Source organism: Siniperca chuatsi, linkage group LG1, assembly GCF_020085105.1.
Source record: "Siniperca chuatsi isolate FFG_IHB_CAS linkage group LG1, ASM2008510v1, whole genome shotgun sequence".
In the NCBI taxonomy this organism is placed as follows: Eukaryota; Metazoa; Chordata; class Actinopteri; order Centrarchiformes; family Sinipercidae; genus Siniperca; species Siniperca chuatsi.
The window spans coordinates 1,080,001-1,095,000 of NC_058042.1; the positions used below are offsets into that span (position 1 = coordinate 1,080,001).

A 15,000-nucleotide genomic window follows, 5' to 3' on the forward strand; every position below is an offset into this window, starting at 1 on the left:
TTAACACATGAATGAGTTATGAGTGTTTATTTTGTAAAACTTGTGTATTGATGGTTGAAAAATCCCGAAGCTGCTGCTCTTGAATATCAACTAACGTGCATTTCTTTACAATAACCAGTGAATCTGCGGCAGGAAGGTTTCAGCGTCGCCACCACAAGATGTCGCCCTTTCTCCCGCGATGGCTGAAACAACCTTAGTTTGTCCTGCTGCGCCTACCGTAGTTGTAGTAAAAAAAACATGGCGTCCGACAGTGACAGCGACCAGGATTTTGTGAGCTACGGGACTCCTTTGGAGCCTTTGGAAGAAGGTAAACTTCGTTTTAAAAACCTCTACAATCCGCGCGATGGCACTTGAGCACTTTCCGGATGTTTCATATGTCGAGAAATGAGCCACGACGTTTCCGGCAGTCACTTTAGAAGCTAAGCTAACGAGCAGCTAGCTAACAGCAACAAGCTGTGAGTTGTTAGCCTAGCCCCCTGGTTTGTAACCCAGACTTCATTCAGATTCTGTCTGTTTTAAATCATCGTGCAGAACGGCTGAACTCAGCGGATTGTCAGTTAAGATCTTTAAGAATCGCTTCGGCTTACAAAGTGATTCTCAAACCAGCAAATAATCTCATTCAAAGCTCGTTTTCAGTCTGCTTCTTCACGTCGCCTTTACTGTCGGTTTCCTGTAGCAGAGGATGAAGACGGAGGCAGAACCGAGTGTAAACCAGTGAGAGGATACACACTGCTGTTAAAGCCGATGTGGTTTAGTGTCTCAGTGGTGTTTAGCTATTCGGCAATAATCCTGATTCCTGAGATACATTTTGAACACTAACTTTTGTCAGAAAGTCGAGGAACAAAATGCAAGATTTTTGTATTGAGTTTGGTCTGCATGGGGAAATCCTCTATTCTGTCTCTAATTCTGTCGTTGAAACACTCCCTGTCCTTAAAGTGTGTTGGTGCTGTGATGTAAACAGACAGTGTGGTGAGACACCTGTACTCTGCACACTCTTGTTTTTATTAAATCTGAAGGTGAATAAGATGCACTTAGGACACAGGTTCACTCTGAAAGCGACCCTTCGTCATGATAAATGCTGTCAGTTTGACGCTGCAGGACCCGAGCACTCTGTCACACCGTGTGTGTGTGTGTGTGTGTGTGTGTGTGTGTGTGTGTTGCAGACGAGCCGCTGAAGAAGCCGGTCCCGCTCCACGAGCAGACGGTGAAGGACGAGAAGGGCCGATACCAGAGGTTCCACGGGGCGTTCACCGGAGGCTTTTCCGCTGGTTACTTCAACACTGTGGGCACTAAAGAAGGTGAGTGCCGCTGCATCGTAACACCTGCTCACCTGTCCAGGTGATGCAACGCTCAGACACGCCTCCTGTGTGATCTGCCCTCCTCACCGACAACAACAATCCCACTCAACTCATTTCAGAGGATTTCTTTGGCTAATAAATCAGCTGATTTCAGGGCTGCAGCTGCTTTTGTCACAAACTCATCATCAGTTATGTTTTTCAGCGAACTGTCGAGTATTTAAAGACAAATGTCCATCTGAAGAGTCAAAGCTGATGAAGTCTTCGGTCCGACCCACTGGAGAAGCTCCAGCCAGATAATGTTAACAAAGAAATAATTAATTTAACATTTATGAACAGTAACCACAAGCTTTGGTTCAGTCTTTTCAAACGAGGGTCGAAGGTCGTGTTTCAGTTTGTCTGGAGTTTATCTCCGGACGTGAAACGTCAGCTTACTGACTTCTTGTCCTCTGATTGTTGTGTTGCTGTGTCTTCAGGCTGGGCCCCGTCCACCTTTGTGTCGTCACGGCAACAGAAAGCGGACAAACGTCATGTCAGACCGGAAGACTTCATGGACGAGGAGGTACCGCCGAGTGCTTTCATTCAGCAGCTAAACCTGCTGGAATGAATCGACTGTGTTTTAGTTGAATTCACGTGTGAGGCTCCAGCGCTGATAATTACAGCCCCGATATATAAAATAAGGGACTTTCTTTCTTTTTTTTAAATCTCCTCAACCCAACAAAGAAGTGATTTATCCAGCTGCCATCTTTGTTTGGGTGCAGTAATATCAGACAGGGCAGCGTTCTTCCTCACGGAGCAGCAGAGGGGGGGTTTGTTAGCGGCAGAATGGAAAAGTCTTCAGAAACGCAGTTCATTTCGTTGAAGGAGCTTCTTTATTTTTCGCTTCTGTATCTGTTTATGTATCTGTTGATTTTTAGATCTAATACTTGCTCTTTTCTGTGAAATACTGGCTGGTTTGACCTCTAAAAACTGAAGCGTGTGAGAGAGAATGAGTGGACGAGTCCATTTGATTTGTTAGATGGTCGGGTGGCGAGGCTCCTCATCAGAGCCGCGCTGTGGCGATCTCTGTAAATGAACTGTAATTTCTTCTGTAAGAATGCTTTAGGGTCAGCGTGTTGATGCAGGTTTAGTGGAACTGACTGTTGTTGTGCGTCAGGACTTCGGCGAGCACGGCATCGCCCCCAGAGAGATCTCCACCAGTCGGGAGTTCTCGTCCAGCCGCAGAGACGAGGCCAGAGAGAAGGCGCGGGCCGTCGGCGCTCAGGCGGCGCTGATCCCCGGAGACACTCTGCTGGAGGAGCTGATCGCACCTTCCAGGTGAGCTCAGCCGGGACAAACGCTTCCACTCAGGTCACATGTGTGGCGCACAGAGCGAGACCAGGGGCCAGTAGATCCGAGTTTTACTGGCCCCCTGTGTATTTTCACTGGCCCGGCAGCCAGAAAATCCATTATTTAATGATTTCTGATCACATTTCAGCCAATGTGGATAGATAGAAAGCTGTGCAGGGAGCGGCCGGCAGACTGCACAGAACGAACCGCAGTCGCTGTTTCCACCCAGCAGCTCTGCTGCTTCCTGGAAAGCAGAAAGCTCCTCTTTCTTTTCGTAGCCTCGTCCCGGTAAGTATGACAGTGTACAGAACGAGCGGCGTGTAGCTTATACTTATAACTTATACTGATGTGGAGGCGGAGCAACACAACAAAGAGTCTGGATATTCGTCTTGTATTCCAGGACTCTTCCATCAACTTGCCCTGCGTGACCTTTTGCTGGCCCCCGGGTCGTCGGGCCCCCGGGCCGGCGGTTATGTTGGACCCTGATGACATTTGTTTAGTTTAGTGAAAGGACATGATGTCATGTTGCAGGTTTGGTGAAACGGCCCCCAGCTGTAGTCAGCTGATTTGGTTTTTGGTCAGACTAAATAAGCAGTTTTAGATGTAGTGATTTAATCCTGCCAAAAGAAATAATTAAATAACTGATAATTAAAAGAAGCATCGAGCTGCAGTGCTGAACGTGTGTCTCCCCCTTCAGGCAGTCAGAGTAACTACACCGACGCTGTCGCCGCCTGCTGATGGTGTTCGCCTGCAGTGAGCTCCAGGCTCGTGATCAGAAATACAGAGAAGTTTCCAAGACCATAATTATTCGGTAGAGTAAATGAAACAGCTGCACAGCCGACTGCAGATATTTTACCAGCCTGTCCAGAGCAGTAACGGGACGTCCGTGTCCTCGGTCCGTCTCTCAGCTGTCCAGCAAGGAAAAGCCGCAGCTACAGACGTTCATTTCTGTGTAAAAGTCCCTCCAGCTTTAATTTCATTAATTCTTCAAATCCTGGATTAATTCAGATTATATTTCAACCAACGTTCATCCTGTGCTTGTTCGGCGAAGCGTCTGTGCCGGAATAAATCCAGGAGTCGGAGCAACTTAATAGTTTGTTCTGTTTTTATAAAAGTGAGTGATGTTTCTGGAAATGTGAATAACACAGTGAAAACTTGAGTCTGTTCTGAGGTGCGTTGGTTTTGTCTCTCAGGTCGTCCATCGGGGTGGAGCTGCTGAGGAGGATGGGCTGGAAGGAAGGTCAGGGTGTGGGGCCTCGAGTCAAGAGGAAAGCTCGCCGACAGCAGACGGGTCCGTACGAGGACAGCTGCTCTCAGAGCGGCGTCTTCTCTGAGCCGTGTGTTTGTTTGCACGGTGAGTTCTGGGATTTTGCTTTATCTGTTGTAATGTTCTCTTCTTTCTCCTCCGGACAGATGCAGGTAGCAGAGTTTACAGCTGTGTGCTGCCCCCTGCTGGATCAGAGGACTCAGAGGTGGGTGAGACCGCAGAGACAGAGAGACAGGACTGAAAACCTGGTCCAGACTGAAACCCAGTTTGAGCTGCAGCTGTCTGTTCAGAAGGGTCACAGGATGGAGACACTGACGAAACTTGAGCTGTAACTAATGATCAATTATTATTATTATTATTATATTCACTTATTTGGTTTTGTTTGACTGCAACAAAACCTAAAGACATTCATGTTACTGAGATACAAACAGAGGATGGGGGGAGTTTTTCTTCACAAACGATAAATCAGATTTCTAAATTGTTGATTCATTTTCTGTCAGTCGTTTACATTGTTAGCGCACCGCTGTGATCGATGACGACTGTGTCAATGATCAAACACACACAGGAGCTGCGGCTGAGTGAGTTATTCTGTCTAAAGTTTCAAATTATGTTAAAGATGAATGAAAATGAGTCTCTGAGTCATTTCGCTCTCAGGATCATAAATACAAATTCCGCCCTTTTTAAACTGTGGTGACACATTTTAGGTCAAGTCTCCGTCCTCAAATCGAGTCCGTTGAGTCCGACACCAGAATCCTCTTTATTGCAAACATCAAACATTTGAATACAATTAAAACGCCCAAGCTGCTTCAGAAGAGCGTGAATATTCACGTTGCTTCCTCTCTCTGCCCGGCAGGACGATGACGAGTTTGCTCCAGAGAACGTGACCTTTGCCCCGAAGGACGTCACTCCGGTGGACTTCAACCCCAGGCTGGGGGTTCAGGGTCTGGGGTACCGCGGTCTGGACCCGGGCCTGGCTCTGCTGGGCCGAGGAGCACCCGAACACATCGACCTGTTCAAGCCGCAGTCTGAGACGAGGAGTCGGCTGTTCGGAGACGCGCAGAGAGGCTCGCGGAGAGGAGGCGTGGCCGGACAGGTGGGAGCTCTGAAGTCCACATCTTTTTTTAATAAAACCACATCTACGTGTTGTAACTCTAAGTGCTGCTGCTGACCTTCGACCTGCAGGCGTTCGGGGTGGGGGCCCTGGAGGAGGAGGATGAGGACGTTTACCACAGAGACTCCATGTCCAGATACGACACAGTGCTGGGAGGAGAGGAGCCTGGAGACGGCCTGTATGGCTGGACGGCTCCACAGCAGTACACCAAGAAAAGAGGTAACGCCGCCTGGGAAAGACCTGGAGAGGCCTGGAAAGTTTGTGGATTTCATGAACATATATATATATTTATACATATTTCTTCAAAGCTTTGTGATAATGTACACATGGACACGGAAGTAATAACAGAAGAACATAGAAACAGTGAGAGACTAGAGCAAACACACAAACCAGAAGGTTCCACCTCACTTTCAGGTCTGTAACGTACCTGGTTATTCCTCCCACCTGCCTCCCATTAGGGATCGTAGTTTAACACAAGTACACAAAACTACAACTGAAAAAAACTTTATTACAGGAAGTCCGTGTGTAAACTGTCAAGGCTCAGTCGACAGCCGAGCTAGCAGCTCTGTGAGGTTGTGCTTTGCGCTAAATGCTAACATCAGCATGCTAACATGCTCACAGTGACAACGCTAACGTGCTGATGTTTAGCAGCTTTACCCTCTTAGCTTAGCGCATTAGCGTGCTAGCATTAGCTGATCAGCAGTGAACACAGAGCGCAGCTGAGGCTGATGGGAGCGTCAGCAGCTCTGCAGGTGTTTGGTCAGAAACCAAAGTGTCGGACACGTTAACATGTCGACCTGATGGTGGCGCTAGATGGAAAGTCAGAGGATCAGCAGAGTTATTACAGTTCATCCTGAGGGGAGCATGAACGATGAAGCACGGTTCATCACAGTCCAGCAGCTGCCGATGCTTCAGTCTGGACAAAGTGGAGGACGGACATTAAGATGGATGCTTACATAGGGACACGAGAAAAGGTTAAACGGTTTTATTTGGTCGGCATATTAGTGCTTTGAGACACCAACAGGTTTCACCCTCACAGGATGGACTCTATCTGCACACTGAAGTTCATAACCAACTAAATAAAGACGTTAATGTAGTTTCTTTCTTCTTTGTTTACCTCAAAATGCCTGAGGAACGTTTCTTTTCAGTGACGATCGAAACCTTCTGAAACAGAGAATCATCAGCAAACAGCCGTCATTAATCGTAGTTCCCATCTTCCAAACTGCGTCAGATCAAATACTGGATCAGAATCTGCGTGGAAACCTGGACTGGGACTGCGTTACTGCAGGACTCCTCTAAGTAGAAGTCATCTTGTAAAGCAACAGCAGACAGCCAGTTAACATCAGCACACAGATGCAGCAGCAACCTGTTTCTGTGCGTATCTGCAACTCGTTTTATCTTTTTATTCACACTTTATATGAACAACCTCACATGGCTTTGACGCCCCAACACTTCACCATACAGATGTTTTTGTCTTAATGTCATTTTTTGAACCTGAACCTGTTTTGTTGCAGATTCAGAACCGCGGACCGCGTTTAACGCTGAGCGCTGCTTTTAGTAAAGCCTGTATTAAGAAATGTTGGAAACATTATAATTTATACTTTTTCTTTTTTTTTCTTCTTGTTCACAGACAAAAGCAAAGATGCGTCGTACCTCGGAAAAATCCTGGAGGGCTTCACTCTGGCCCAAAAACCAGCCGAGGAGAAAACCGTGAGCAGCTTCAACCGTCTGCTGACGTCTCGCTGAAATGAACTCCTTCGCTGATCTAACGTGGTCTCTGTCTGTCTGTAGATCTTCCCTCCCCCCTCTCTGCCCGGCGACTATCGTCCCGTCCATCGTTTCCGTCCGTCGGTCGACGTTTCGGGTCTCTCCGGGGTCAGTCCCGCACTTGCAGAGGCTCTGAGGGCCTCCAGGGGCCACATGGTCAAAGAGGAGCCCCGACAAGGAGGACGCCACCAGCTGGACTCCGGCCAGAGGAGGGCGCTGCTGGGAGAAGACGCCCTGCAAGGTAGGAAGAGAATCAGTTATCGATGTGAAGTCCTGTGAGCGTCCCCTGGAGGCTGCAGTGTCGGTTACCTGATCGTTCACCTGTTCGTACAGTCTGAACAGCTAAACATGCAACGTCTGTCCTCAGGGTGGCGCTAACTGCGCAGTGCTGGGTTTAGCTTATCCGATGCTGCTGCTGCGTCTAGAACTACAAATAACTATTATTTCCATTATCGATTAATCTGTTGGTTATTGCTCAATTGATTAATCGCCTTGTCTAGTATAAAATATCAGAAAACTGTGAAAAATATCCGCCACAGTTTCCCAGCGTCCAGGGTGACGGCTCCAAATGTCTTGTTTTGTCCGACCAACAGTCCGAAACCCAAACGCATTCAGTTTGCCGATTGAAACGAATCGATTAACTGTTGCAGTTCTGCTGTTGATGACACGTTAACGCAAGACTTTCCAAAATGTCAAAAGTCGAATGCCTGAAATGCAAAAATACTAACTCATAAACTTCGTCAAATCAATGCTGAAACATGATTTTTTGTTAAATCTAAAGCATGTTAGAAAGTGTTATTACAACATTGTACAATGTGCAACATTTGTAATAAGTAAATGTCAATAACGACCTTATATTTAAAGGTTAGTTTTTGAAGTGGGGGTGGCCAAAGTCACACGATAACACAAACGAACTGACCCGTCGAGGCAGCGGCGGACCGGCAGCTCCTGTGTTCTGCGAGGTAAAATCACTGTTTTTGTCAAAGGAGTCTGGTGGCTTTGAAGAGAGCACGGATGGATGTACGGCTTCAGTTCCCCGTCTGACGGCACAGGCAGAGGGGGTGTGACGCCAGCCTCCGCTCAGGACGCCATTATACACAACCTTTAAACTGATATGGACTTTTTTAGGTGGCTGCGCCCCCGTCCACAGCAGCAGGTGGCTTAGCTTCTGTCTGCGGCTCCAAACCGGGGGCGTGCCGACCGCCGTCTGCACTGACCGTGGATCAGTACCTCACACAGCCCCACTTCAAAAAATAATCTCACGTAAAAACACATTTTTACTGTAACGCCACCTGTAGGTGCCATCAAGTGTTTACAGAATTACTCGGTGTTCATGCGTGCACACGACACCTAAACCTGGTCGCAGCTGCACGATGTATTCAAGTGAAGCAGCAACGATTAGTCGATTAATCGTTCGATCGATTGACAGAAAATTAATCTACAACTATTTTGATAATCGATTAATCGTTTAAGTTTTTTTTTTTTTTTTTAAGCAAACAGACTTTGCAGTTTCTCCGATGTGAAGATTTTCTGCTTTTCTCTGTTGAACTGAATATTTTGCGGTTTTGGACAGTTGGTCGGACAAAACAAAGACATTTGAAGACGTCACCTCGGACTCCGGGGAAAGGGTATCAAATTTTATAGACTAAATGATTAATCAAGAAAATAATCACTAGATTTAATGGATAATGAAAATAGTTGTGGTAGTTTATGTCAGTTAGAACAAGTATAGAAAAACATCAAAGAACAAACTAATAACCATAACAGATGTGTTTTTTACCGGGTTTGCTTTGAAACACCGAACGGTTTGATTAAACATCAGAAAAAATATGTAGGAGATGCAACAAACTGATGAAAAGTCTACTGTGTGTGTGTATTTATATATATATAAGATTTCTTTGATCCAAGGAATTATTATAAATAATTATGAATCCTGAATCCTGATCAGGTCCCAGTTCAGTCATGGAGCTGCTGAAGCCTGAAGACAGAGAGCGACTGCTCAACCTCCGCAACTCCTCCAACGCGCCCTCCACTAAAACCACCACCCCGGCCTCCAGCGACGCCTCGCGGCCGGCGGGGACGTTGGCGGGGACGTTGGCGGGGACGGCGGTGGGGACGGCGTCTGCGGATGGTGCGGCCTCCTCCGGCCTCCAGCAGGAGGCTCTGGCAGCGTGGAGAGGCATCCAGACCTCCACACAGACCTTCAGACCGTTTGAAAAGAACCCCAGCAAACAGGCGCGCTACGAGCTGTACCTGAACCGCCTGAAACAGGGAGACAAAGGTAGGAGGCTCCGCCCTACGTGTCCCATCATGCACTGCGGGAGCGTCTGTCTGCAGTCTGTTCTTCGGCAGACACATCTTTCACGTTTGCAGCTCGTTTAGATGTCTGTACTCTGTTAATTACCGCACTGCCTGTTTCCTGCACAGCGTTTATTACAGCACGTCCGCATTAAGCTGGTTAAATCCAACAACACGTAACTCTTAAAACTTTTAGTTTTAGTATTTATCCTCGTTCAGTTGTCTGACAACAGAAACAGAAACATTTAACTGAGAACAACTAAACGAGTTCAGCAGCATTAAAACACAGTGATCAGAGAGCAGGAGGAGGCGGAGCGGAGGTCCAACAGGCCGCTGCTGACCTGATGCTGGCTGCGATGCAGTTTTGTTGTTTTCTTGCTGAAAAGAGGACGAAGACGAAGTTTAGTAGCATGAAAACTGACGTTTTCCCTTCTCTTTCTCCACTTTATAAACACAAACAACTGGTTTTGCTATAAAGGTGTTGAGGCAAAGTCAATAACATCTGAAATGAATCCGTAAACGTTACAGTTATGGAAACTGCAGATAAATGCAGGCAGTTCTGTACATTCAAATTCACACATGAATTTCAGGCTTCAGAGACAAAAGTAGACCCTCTCTGGCAGAGCTGGACCTTAGAGGTGAACCTGAGATCCAGTGCAACCCCCCTCCTCTGTCTGTGTGTCTCAGACGCCCTGGAGCAGAGTCTGGACCCGGGGGTGACGGAGTGGGAGCGCAGCAGGGAGAGGGACGAGTTTGTCCGAGCCTCCATCCTGTACCGACCCACCTCCTCCTCGCTCTCCTCCCGCTTCACCAGCGCCAAACAGCAGGAGGACGACGACAGCGTGGAGGTCAGCCGGGACCAGGAGGTAGGAAGCTGCTCCGGACCATAACACGTCCGTCCGCCGACACCTGCCGCTGCCAGTAATCTTAGTTTAACGAATCTTAATTTACTGTGTTTGTTAACTTGTGAGAGACGCATTAAAAACAGAGCGGTCCAAATCTGAGCTGCAGACTTTTAGTCATGGATGTATGATAAGACGTGGATTCGGTGCCGCTGCTCCGCCAGTTGTATCCGGTGGCGACTCGCGGTATTGCAGTGAAAATCCCCCCGCGGCCCAAAGAGCGTCTTCCCCACAGGCTGCCATTATAAAAGACACTGCTGCGGTTATTCAGCGGGCCGCAGACGCCGGGACTAAACCAGGAAGCCGGAAAACCTTTTGGCGTATACGCCAGGCGAGAAATTCTCATTTTCATTTTGGGGTCCGGTATCCAGTTCTATAATACATCCATGCTTTTAGTCCAAAAACACTGGATCCTACATTTCCCACAATGCACCTGGATAGCGTCTTTCATTAGAGCCTCCCTGCCTGGTGAACAGCCACGGCGTTAAACTCCGCACCTCCAGTTTGTAACGCAGACCGGACGTTAGACGTCAGTAGTCGCCAGGCCTGATGACATCACTGTGACATCATCAGGGTTGATGTCTCCTCCAGAGACAGAGAGGACATCAAACAGCTGTTTTCACTGATCTGAAGGTGTAAAATGCCTGTTTGTGGTTGTTTGGTTGTCAGGGCGACGTGGACGACAAACAGGCCGCCGTGAATATGAAGATGTTCGGGAAACTGACCAGAGAAACGTTTGAGTGGCATCCTGACAAACTGCTGTGCAAGAGGTTCAACGTCCCCACCCCTACCCCGGGTACAACACACACACACACACACACACACACACACACACACACACTACCCCGGGTACAACACACACACACACACACACACACCCCTACCCCGGGTACAACACACACACACACCCACACACACACACACACACACACACCCCTACCCTGGTACAACACACACACACACACACACACACACACACACACACACACCTACCCTGGTACAACACACACACACACACACACACACCCTACCCCTGGTACACACACACACACCCACACACACACACACACACACACACCCCTACCCCGGGTACAACACACACACACACACACACACACACACACACACACACACAACACACACACACACCCCTACCGGGTACACACACACACACACACACACACACCACACACCCCTACCCGGGTACACACACACACACACACACACACACACACCCTACCCCCTACCGGGTACAACACACACACACACACACACACCTACCCCGGGTACAACACACACACACACAGAAATGCGACATTAGACGTTTGAATCTGAATGTTGTGATTAAATCCAAACATGTTTCAGTCAGGAACTCTCATCCTGACAGGAAGTTTAGTCTAAATTCAGCTGAATCCGGCTGCTGATTTAAAGAAGTCTAAGTAACTGACATGTGACCCGCTGGTCCTGCAGGTCCGGTATGGTGGGTCTGCCCAAGGTGAAGAGAGACAGGTTCTCAGTCTTCAACTTCCTGACTGTGACGGAGAGCACGGAGACACCAGGTAAGTGAATCCACCTGCAGGGGGCGCTGCAGCTGCTCTGTGTCCCCTCGTGGTCTGAATCAGGACTTTCTCATTGTTTCAGCCTCTATATTTATTTACAGTGTGTATTTGTTTCTCTGCCTCTAATCTTTGACTGAGTTTCTGCCCCAAGGATCTCTCTGCGTGACATTATCCTCTAAACTCACTTCTTCTTCTTCCTCCTCCTCCTCCTCTGCTCAGCTCCTCCAAAGCCTCCAGAGGCTGGAAAGAGGTCTCGGTGGGACGTTTCAGACCAGGAGGAGAAGAAGAAGAATGACCCGCTGACTGAGCTGCTCAGCGCCGCACGAAACCAGACCGACACCACACTGGAACGAGCCTCCGTACGGGCTCTACCTGCCTCCACCAGCACCGACGGCCCGACTCCAGACCACAGAACGCAGGAGGTGAGTCCAACTCACTGTGACTCTAAAGGGTTCGTCCTCTGGAGAGCAGGACCCGGACCAGGAGCTTTCATGGAACTCTGACCTCGTGCTCTCTTCACACAGGCAAAGTCAGCGGATCGGCACAGCCCAGACAAGAAGGAGGAAGAGGAGGAGGAGGAAGAGGAGGAGGAGAGCAGGCCTCCCATGGATCTGTTCAAGGCCATCTTCGCGGGCTCCTCTGATGAGGAATCCTCCTCTTCATCAGAGGGAGAGAGCAACGATGAGGAGGATGAGGTCAAAGTCGAGCCACAGCCGCTGAACCTCTTCACCGTCGCCTCCTCCTCCGTCACCTCCTCCTTCGTCGCCTCCTCCTCCTCCACCTCCGCCTCCAGCCAGCAGACAGGTAAGGACAGCTAAAACCATCCTGAAAGATTTAAAAGGTCCCCTTACTGATGTGTTCGCAGAGCTTTCGACCGGAGAGCCCTTAAGATGGAGAATGAATCGCTCAGCCACACACGGTGATGTCACTGCCGGAAGCCTGTTTTTAAATATTAACGAGGTCAGAAGTCTCCTCGCAGGTCCTTTCTTAAATGTCCTTGAAGGTTCTTGAAACGCCCTTGCAAACTCTTAAATGCAAGGGCAGCGTGGCCTAAAGGTGAGAGAAGTTGGTTTGTGACCGGATGGTTGCGGAGTTTGATCCCTAGACCAGCAGGATCAATCCCCTACGAGCTAGCTAAAAAAAACCAGATGCAAGCAGAGACGCGTCCTCAACTCCCATCATGCACCTGCATCATCCTCGTGTTTTGAAGCTAAAGTGAATATAGAGAGCGCCGACCCCCGAAACCAGAGATGTCACCAGCTTTTTGTCAAGCTCAAAATCACCGTAAAGTTTCAGAGAAAGTGTAAATGTGCAACACGAAGCAGTAAAAATGTTAGCACCTTGCAAACTGTGAAGAAAACCAACGAAGCAGGAAGTTGGTGTTGATGACGTCAAAACAAATGTGTGTTCTTCAAATCGAGCTGCTGTGTCCATTGTTTCATAAAGTTGCTCAAATAAATAACAAGAAGCGCTTAAAATAAAAAGTGCGAGTTGTAAGCAGAAGCTGAGGTGTGTCGTTTCTGTCGATGGTGGCGTGGTTCTGACTTTTCGTGGTGTTTGTCGTCTGTGTTTCTTTAACAGCGGTGGTTTCGTCTCAGAGCTCGACGCGAGAAGAGGAGGAGTTCGGTCCGAAGCTGCCGCCTCCTTCGGCTCTCGGTGAGTCACTCCTAAACGCCAAGACCGGCCGAAAACAGACTTTACTCACTTCGTGAGGTTTTTCAGTTTCACTGTAATATTACAACCTGCTCTCGTATCGAGAGAAAGATCAGTTAGAGACATTAAGACGATTCTCCTCAGCATGAACGCAGGTTTTGAGCTGTGCGATATACAGAAAGTTTTACTTACTGGAAAACGGCGCACACCCCTACAGAAGTCATCATGTACACCTCACAGATAGAAACACACAGCTCTGTTGCTCAGAGGAGGAGAGTCTGAACGCGCAGAATACCAGCAGAGTCGCAGCTTAAACTCGCAGGAGAAGCTGAATGCGTCCTGTAAATACACGTTACTGTTTTGAATCAGAAATGCTTTATTGATCCCCGACGGGAAACTCTTTCGTTCCAGCTGCTCGCTGTCACGTCACACGGGGATAGAAGCACTAATAGAAACGGGAATAAGAATAAAATAAGTCCGCAACGAGACAGTTATTAATAGTAAGAAATAAGAGATGTGCAAATCAAAGTATAATACAGCTAAGTTAAATTAAGTACAAAGTGGATATAAATGATAAAATAAGTGTAAAAGCATACAAGTACCACACCTGGTACTTCATTTATTTGTTTTATAGTGTATTATATTTTTTATTGTTTGCTAGTACTTCCTCCTGTGTGCGCTGACGTAAAGGCGAGCTGCTGGAACAAAGAGTTTCCCTTCAGGGATCAATAAAGTATTTCTGATTCTGTCTGTTGTTCCCCTGTTCAGTCAGAGGAGGCGCCACCTCCGTCCGCTCCCCCCGCGAGGAGGAGGAGGAGAAACCCAGCAAGAGGAGCAAAGACAAGAAACACAGGAGCAGGAAGCAGCACAAACACAAGAAGGAGAAGAAGGTAGAGAGGAGAAAAGGCCCAAATACTCCGCCCCGCCCCGCGGACGCTCCCATTCTGCTGCTCTGACTTCGTGGTCTTTGTTTTCCGCAGAAGAAGAAACACAGGAAGCACAAGCACAAAGGGAAACAGCAGAAGAAGAGGCCGAAGGAGGCGTCGGACAGCAGCTCGGAGGACAGTGACGGGGAAGCTGGACACGTGTCGACAGAGGAGCTGCTGAAGAGGTCAGAGGTCAAACCTTAGAGTGATATTATGACTGGGCAGAGTGATATAGTGAGATAAAGACCGGCTGTCTGTAGTGTTATCAGTATTATCAGTATTATCAGTGTTATCAGTGTTATCAGTATTATCAGTGTTATCAGTAGTATCAGTGTTATCAGTAGTATCAGTGTTTATCAGTGTTATCAGTGTTATCAGTATTATCAGTGTTATCAGTATTATCAGTGTTATCAGTGTTATCAGTGTTATCAGTATTATCAGTGTTATCAGTGTTATCAGTATTATCAGTGTTATCAGTATTATCAGTGTTATCAGTGTTATCAGTGTTATCAGTATTATCAGTGTTATCAGTAGTATCAGTGTTTATCAGTATTATTAGTGTTATCAGTGTTATCAGTATTATCAGTATTATCAGTGTTATCAGTGTTATCAGTATTATCAGTGTTATCAGTGTTATCAGTGTTATCAGTGTTATCAGTATTATCAGTGTTATCAGTGTTATCAGTGTTATCAGTATTATCAGTGTTATCAGTATTATCAGTGTTATCAGTATTATCAGTATTATCAGTGTTATCAGTATTATTAGTGTTATCAGTGTTATCAGTGTTATCAGTATTATCAGTGTTATCAGTGTTATCAGTGTTATCAGTATTATCAGTGTTATCAGTGTTATCAGTGTTATCAGTGTTATCAGTATTATCAGTGTTATCAGT

General features: G+C 47.4%; 1 protein-coding gene across 1 annotated transcript in view; it reads left to right on the forward strand.

Moving 5' to 3' along the window:
- The first annotated feature begins 150 nt into the window (after positions 1–150).
- Positions 151–15,000, forward strand: part of gpatch1 (G patch domain containing 1) — a 17,191-nt gene continuing 2,341 nt past the window's right edge. Inside the window, exons 1-19 of the mRNA XM_044206836.1 lie at positions 151–307; positions 1,164–1,298; positions 1,772–1,857; positions 2,452–2,612; positions 3,818–3,915; positions 4,038–4,096; positions 4,745–4,984; positions 5,074–5,221; positions 6,633–6,712; positions 6,794–7,010; positions 8,718–9,050; positions 9,755–9,933; positions 10,639–10,765; positions 11,439–11,528; positions 11,748–11,950; positions 12,053–12,332; positions 13,110–13,184; positions 13,950–14,071; positions 14,162–14,292. Coding sequence (XP_044062771.1) covers positions 238–307; positions 1,164–1,298; positions 1,772–1,857; positions 2,452–2,612; positions 3,818–3,915; positions 4,038–4,096; positions 4,745–4,984; positions 5,074–5,221; positions 6,633–6,712; positions 6,794–7,010; positions 8,718–9,050; positions 9,755–9,933; positions 10,639–10,765; positions 11,439–11,528; positions 11,748–11,950; positions 12,053–12,332; positions 13,110–13,184; positions 13,950–14,071; positions 14,162–14,292 — 2,834 coding nt within the window. The 5' untranslated portion in view covers positions 151–237. The remainder of the gene's footprint in view (positions 308–1,163; positions 1,299–1,771; positions 1,858–2,451; positions 2,613–3,817; positions 3,916–4,037; positions 4,097–4,744; positions 4,985–5,073; positions 5,222–6,632; positions 6,713–6,793; positions 7,011–8,717; positions 9,051–9,754; positions 9,934–10,638; positions 10,766–11,438; positions 11,529–11,747; positions 11,951–12,052; positions 12,333–13,109; positions 13,185–13,949; positions 14,072–14,161; positions 14,293–15,000) is intronic.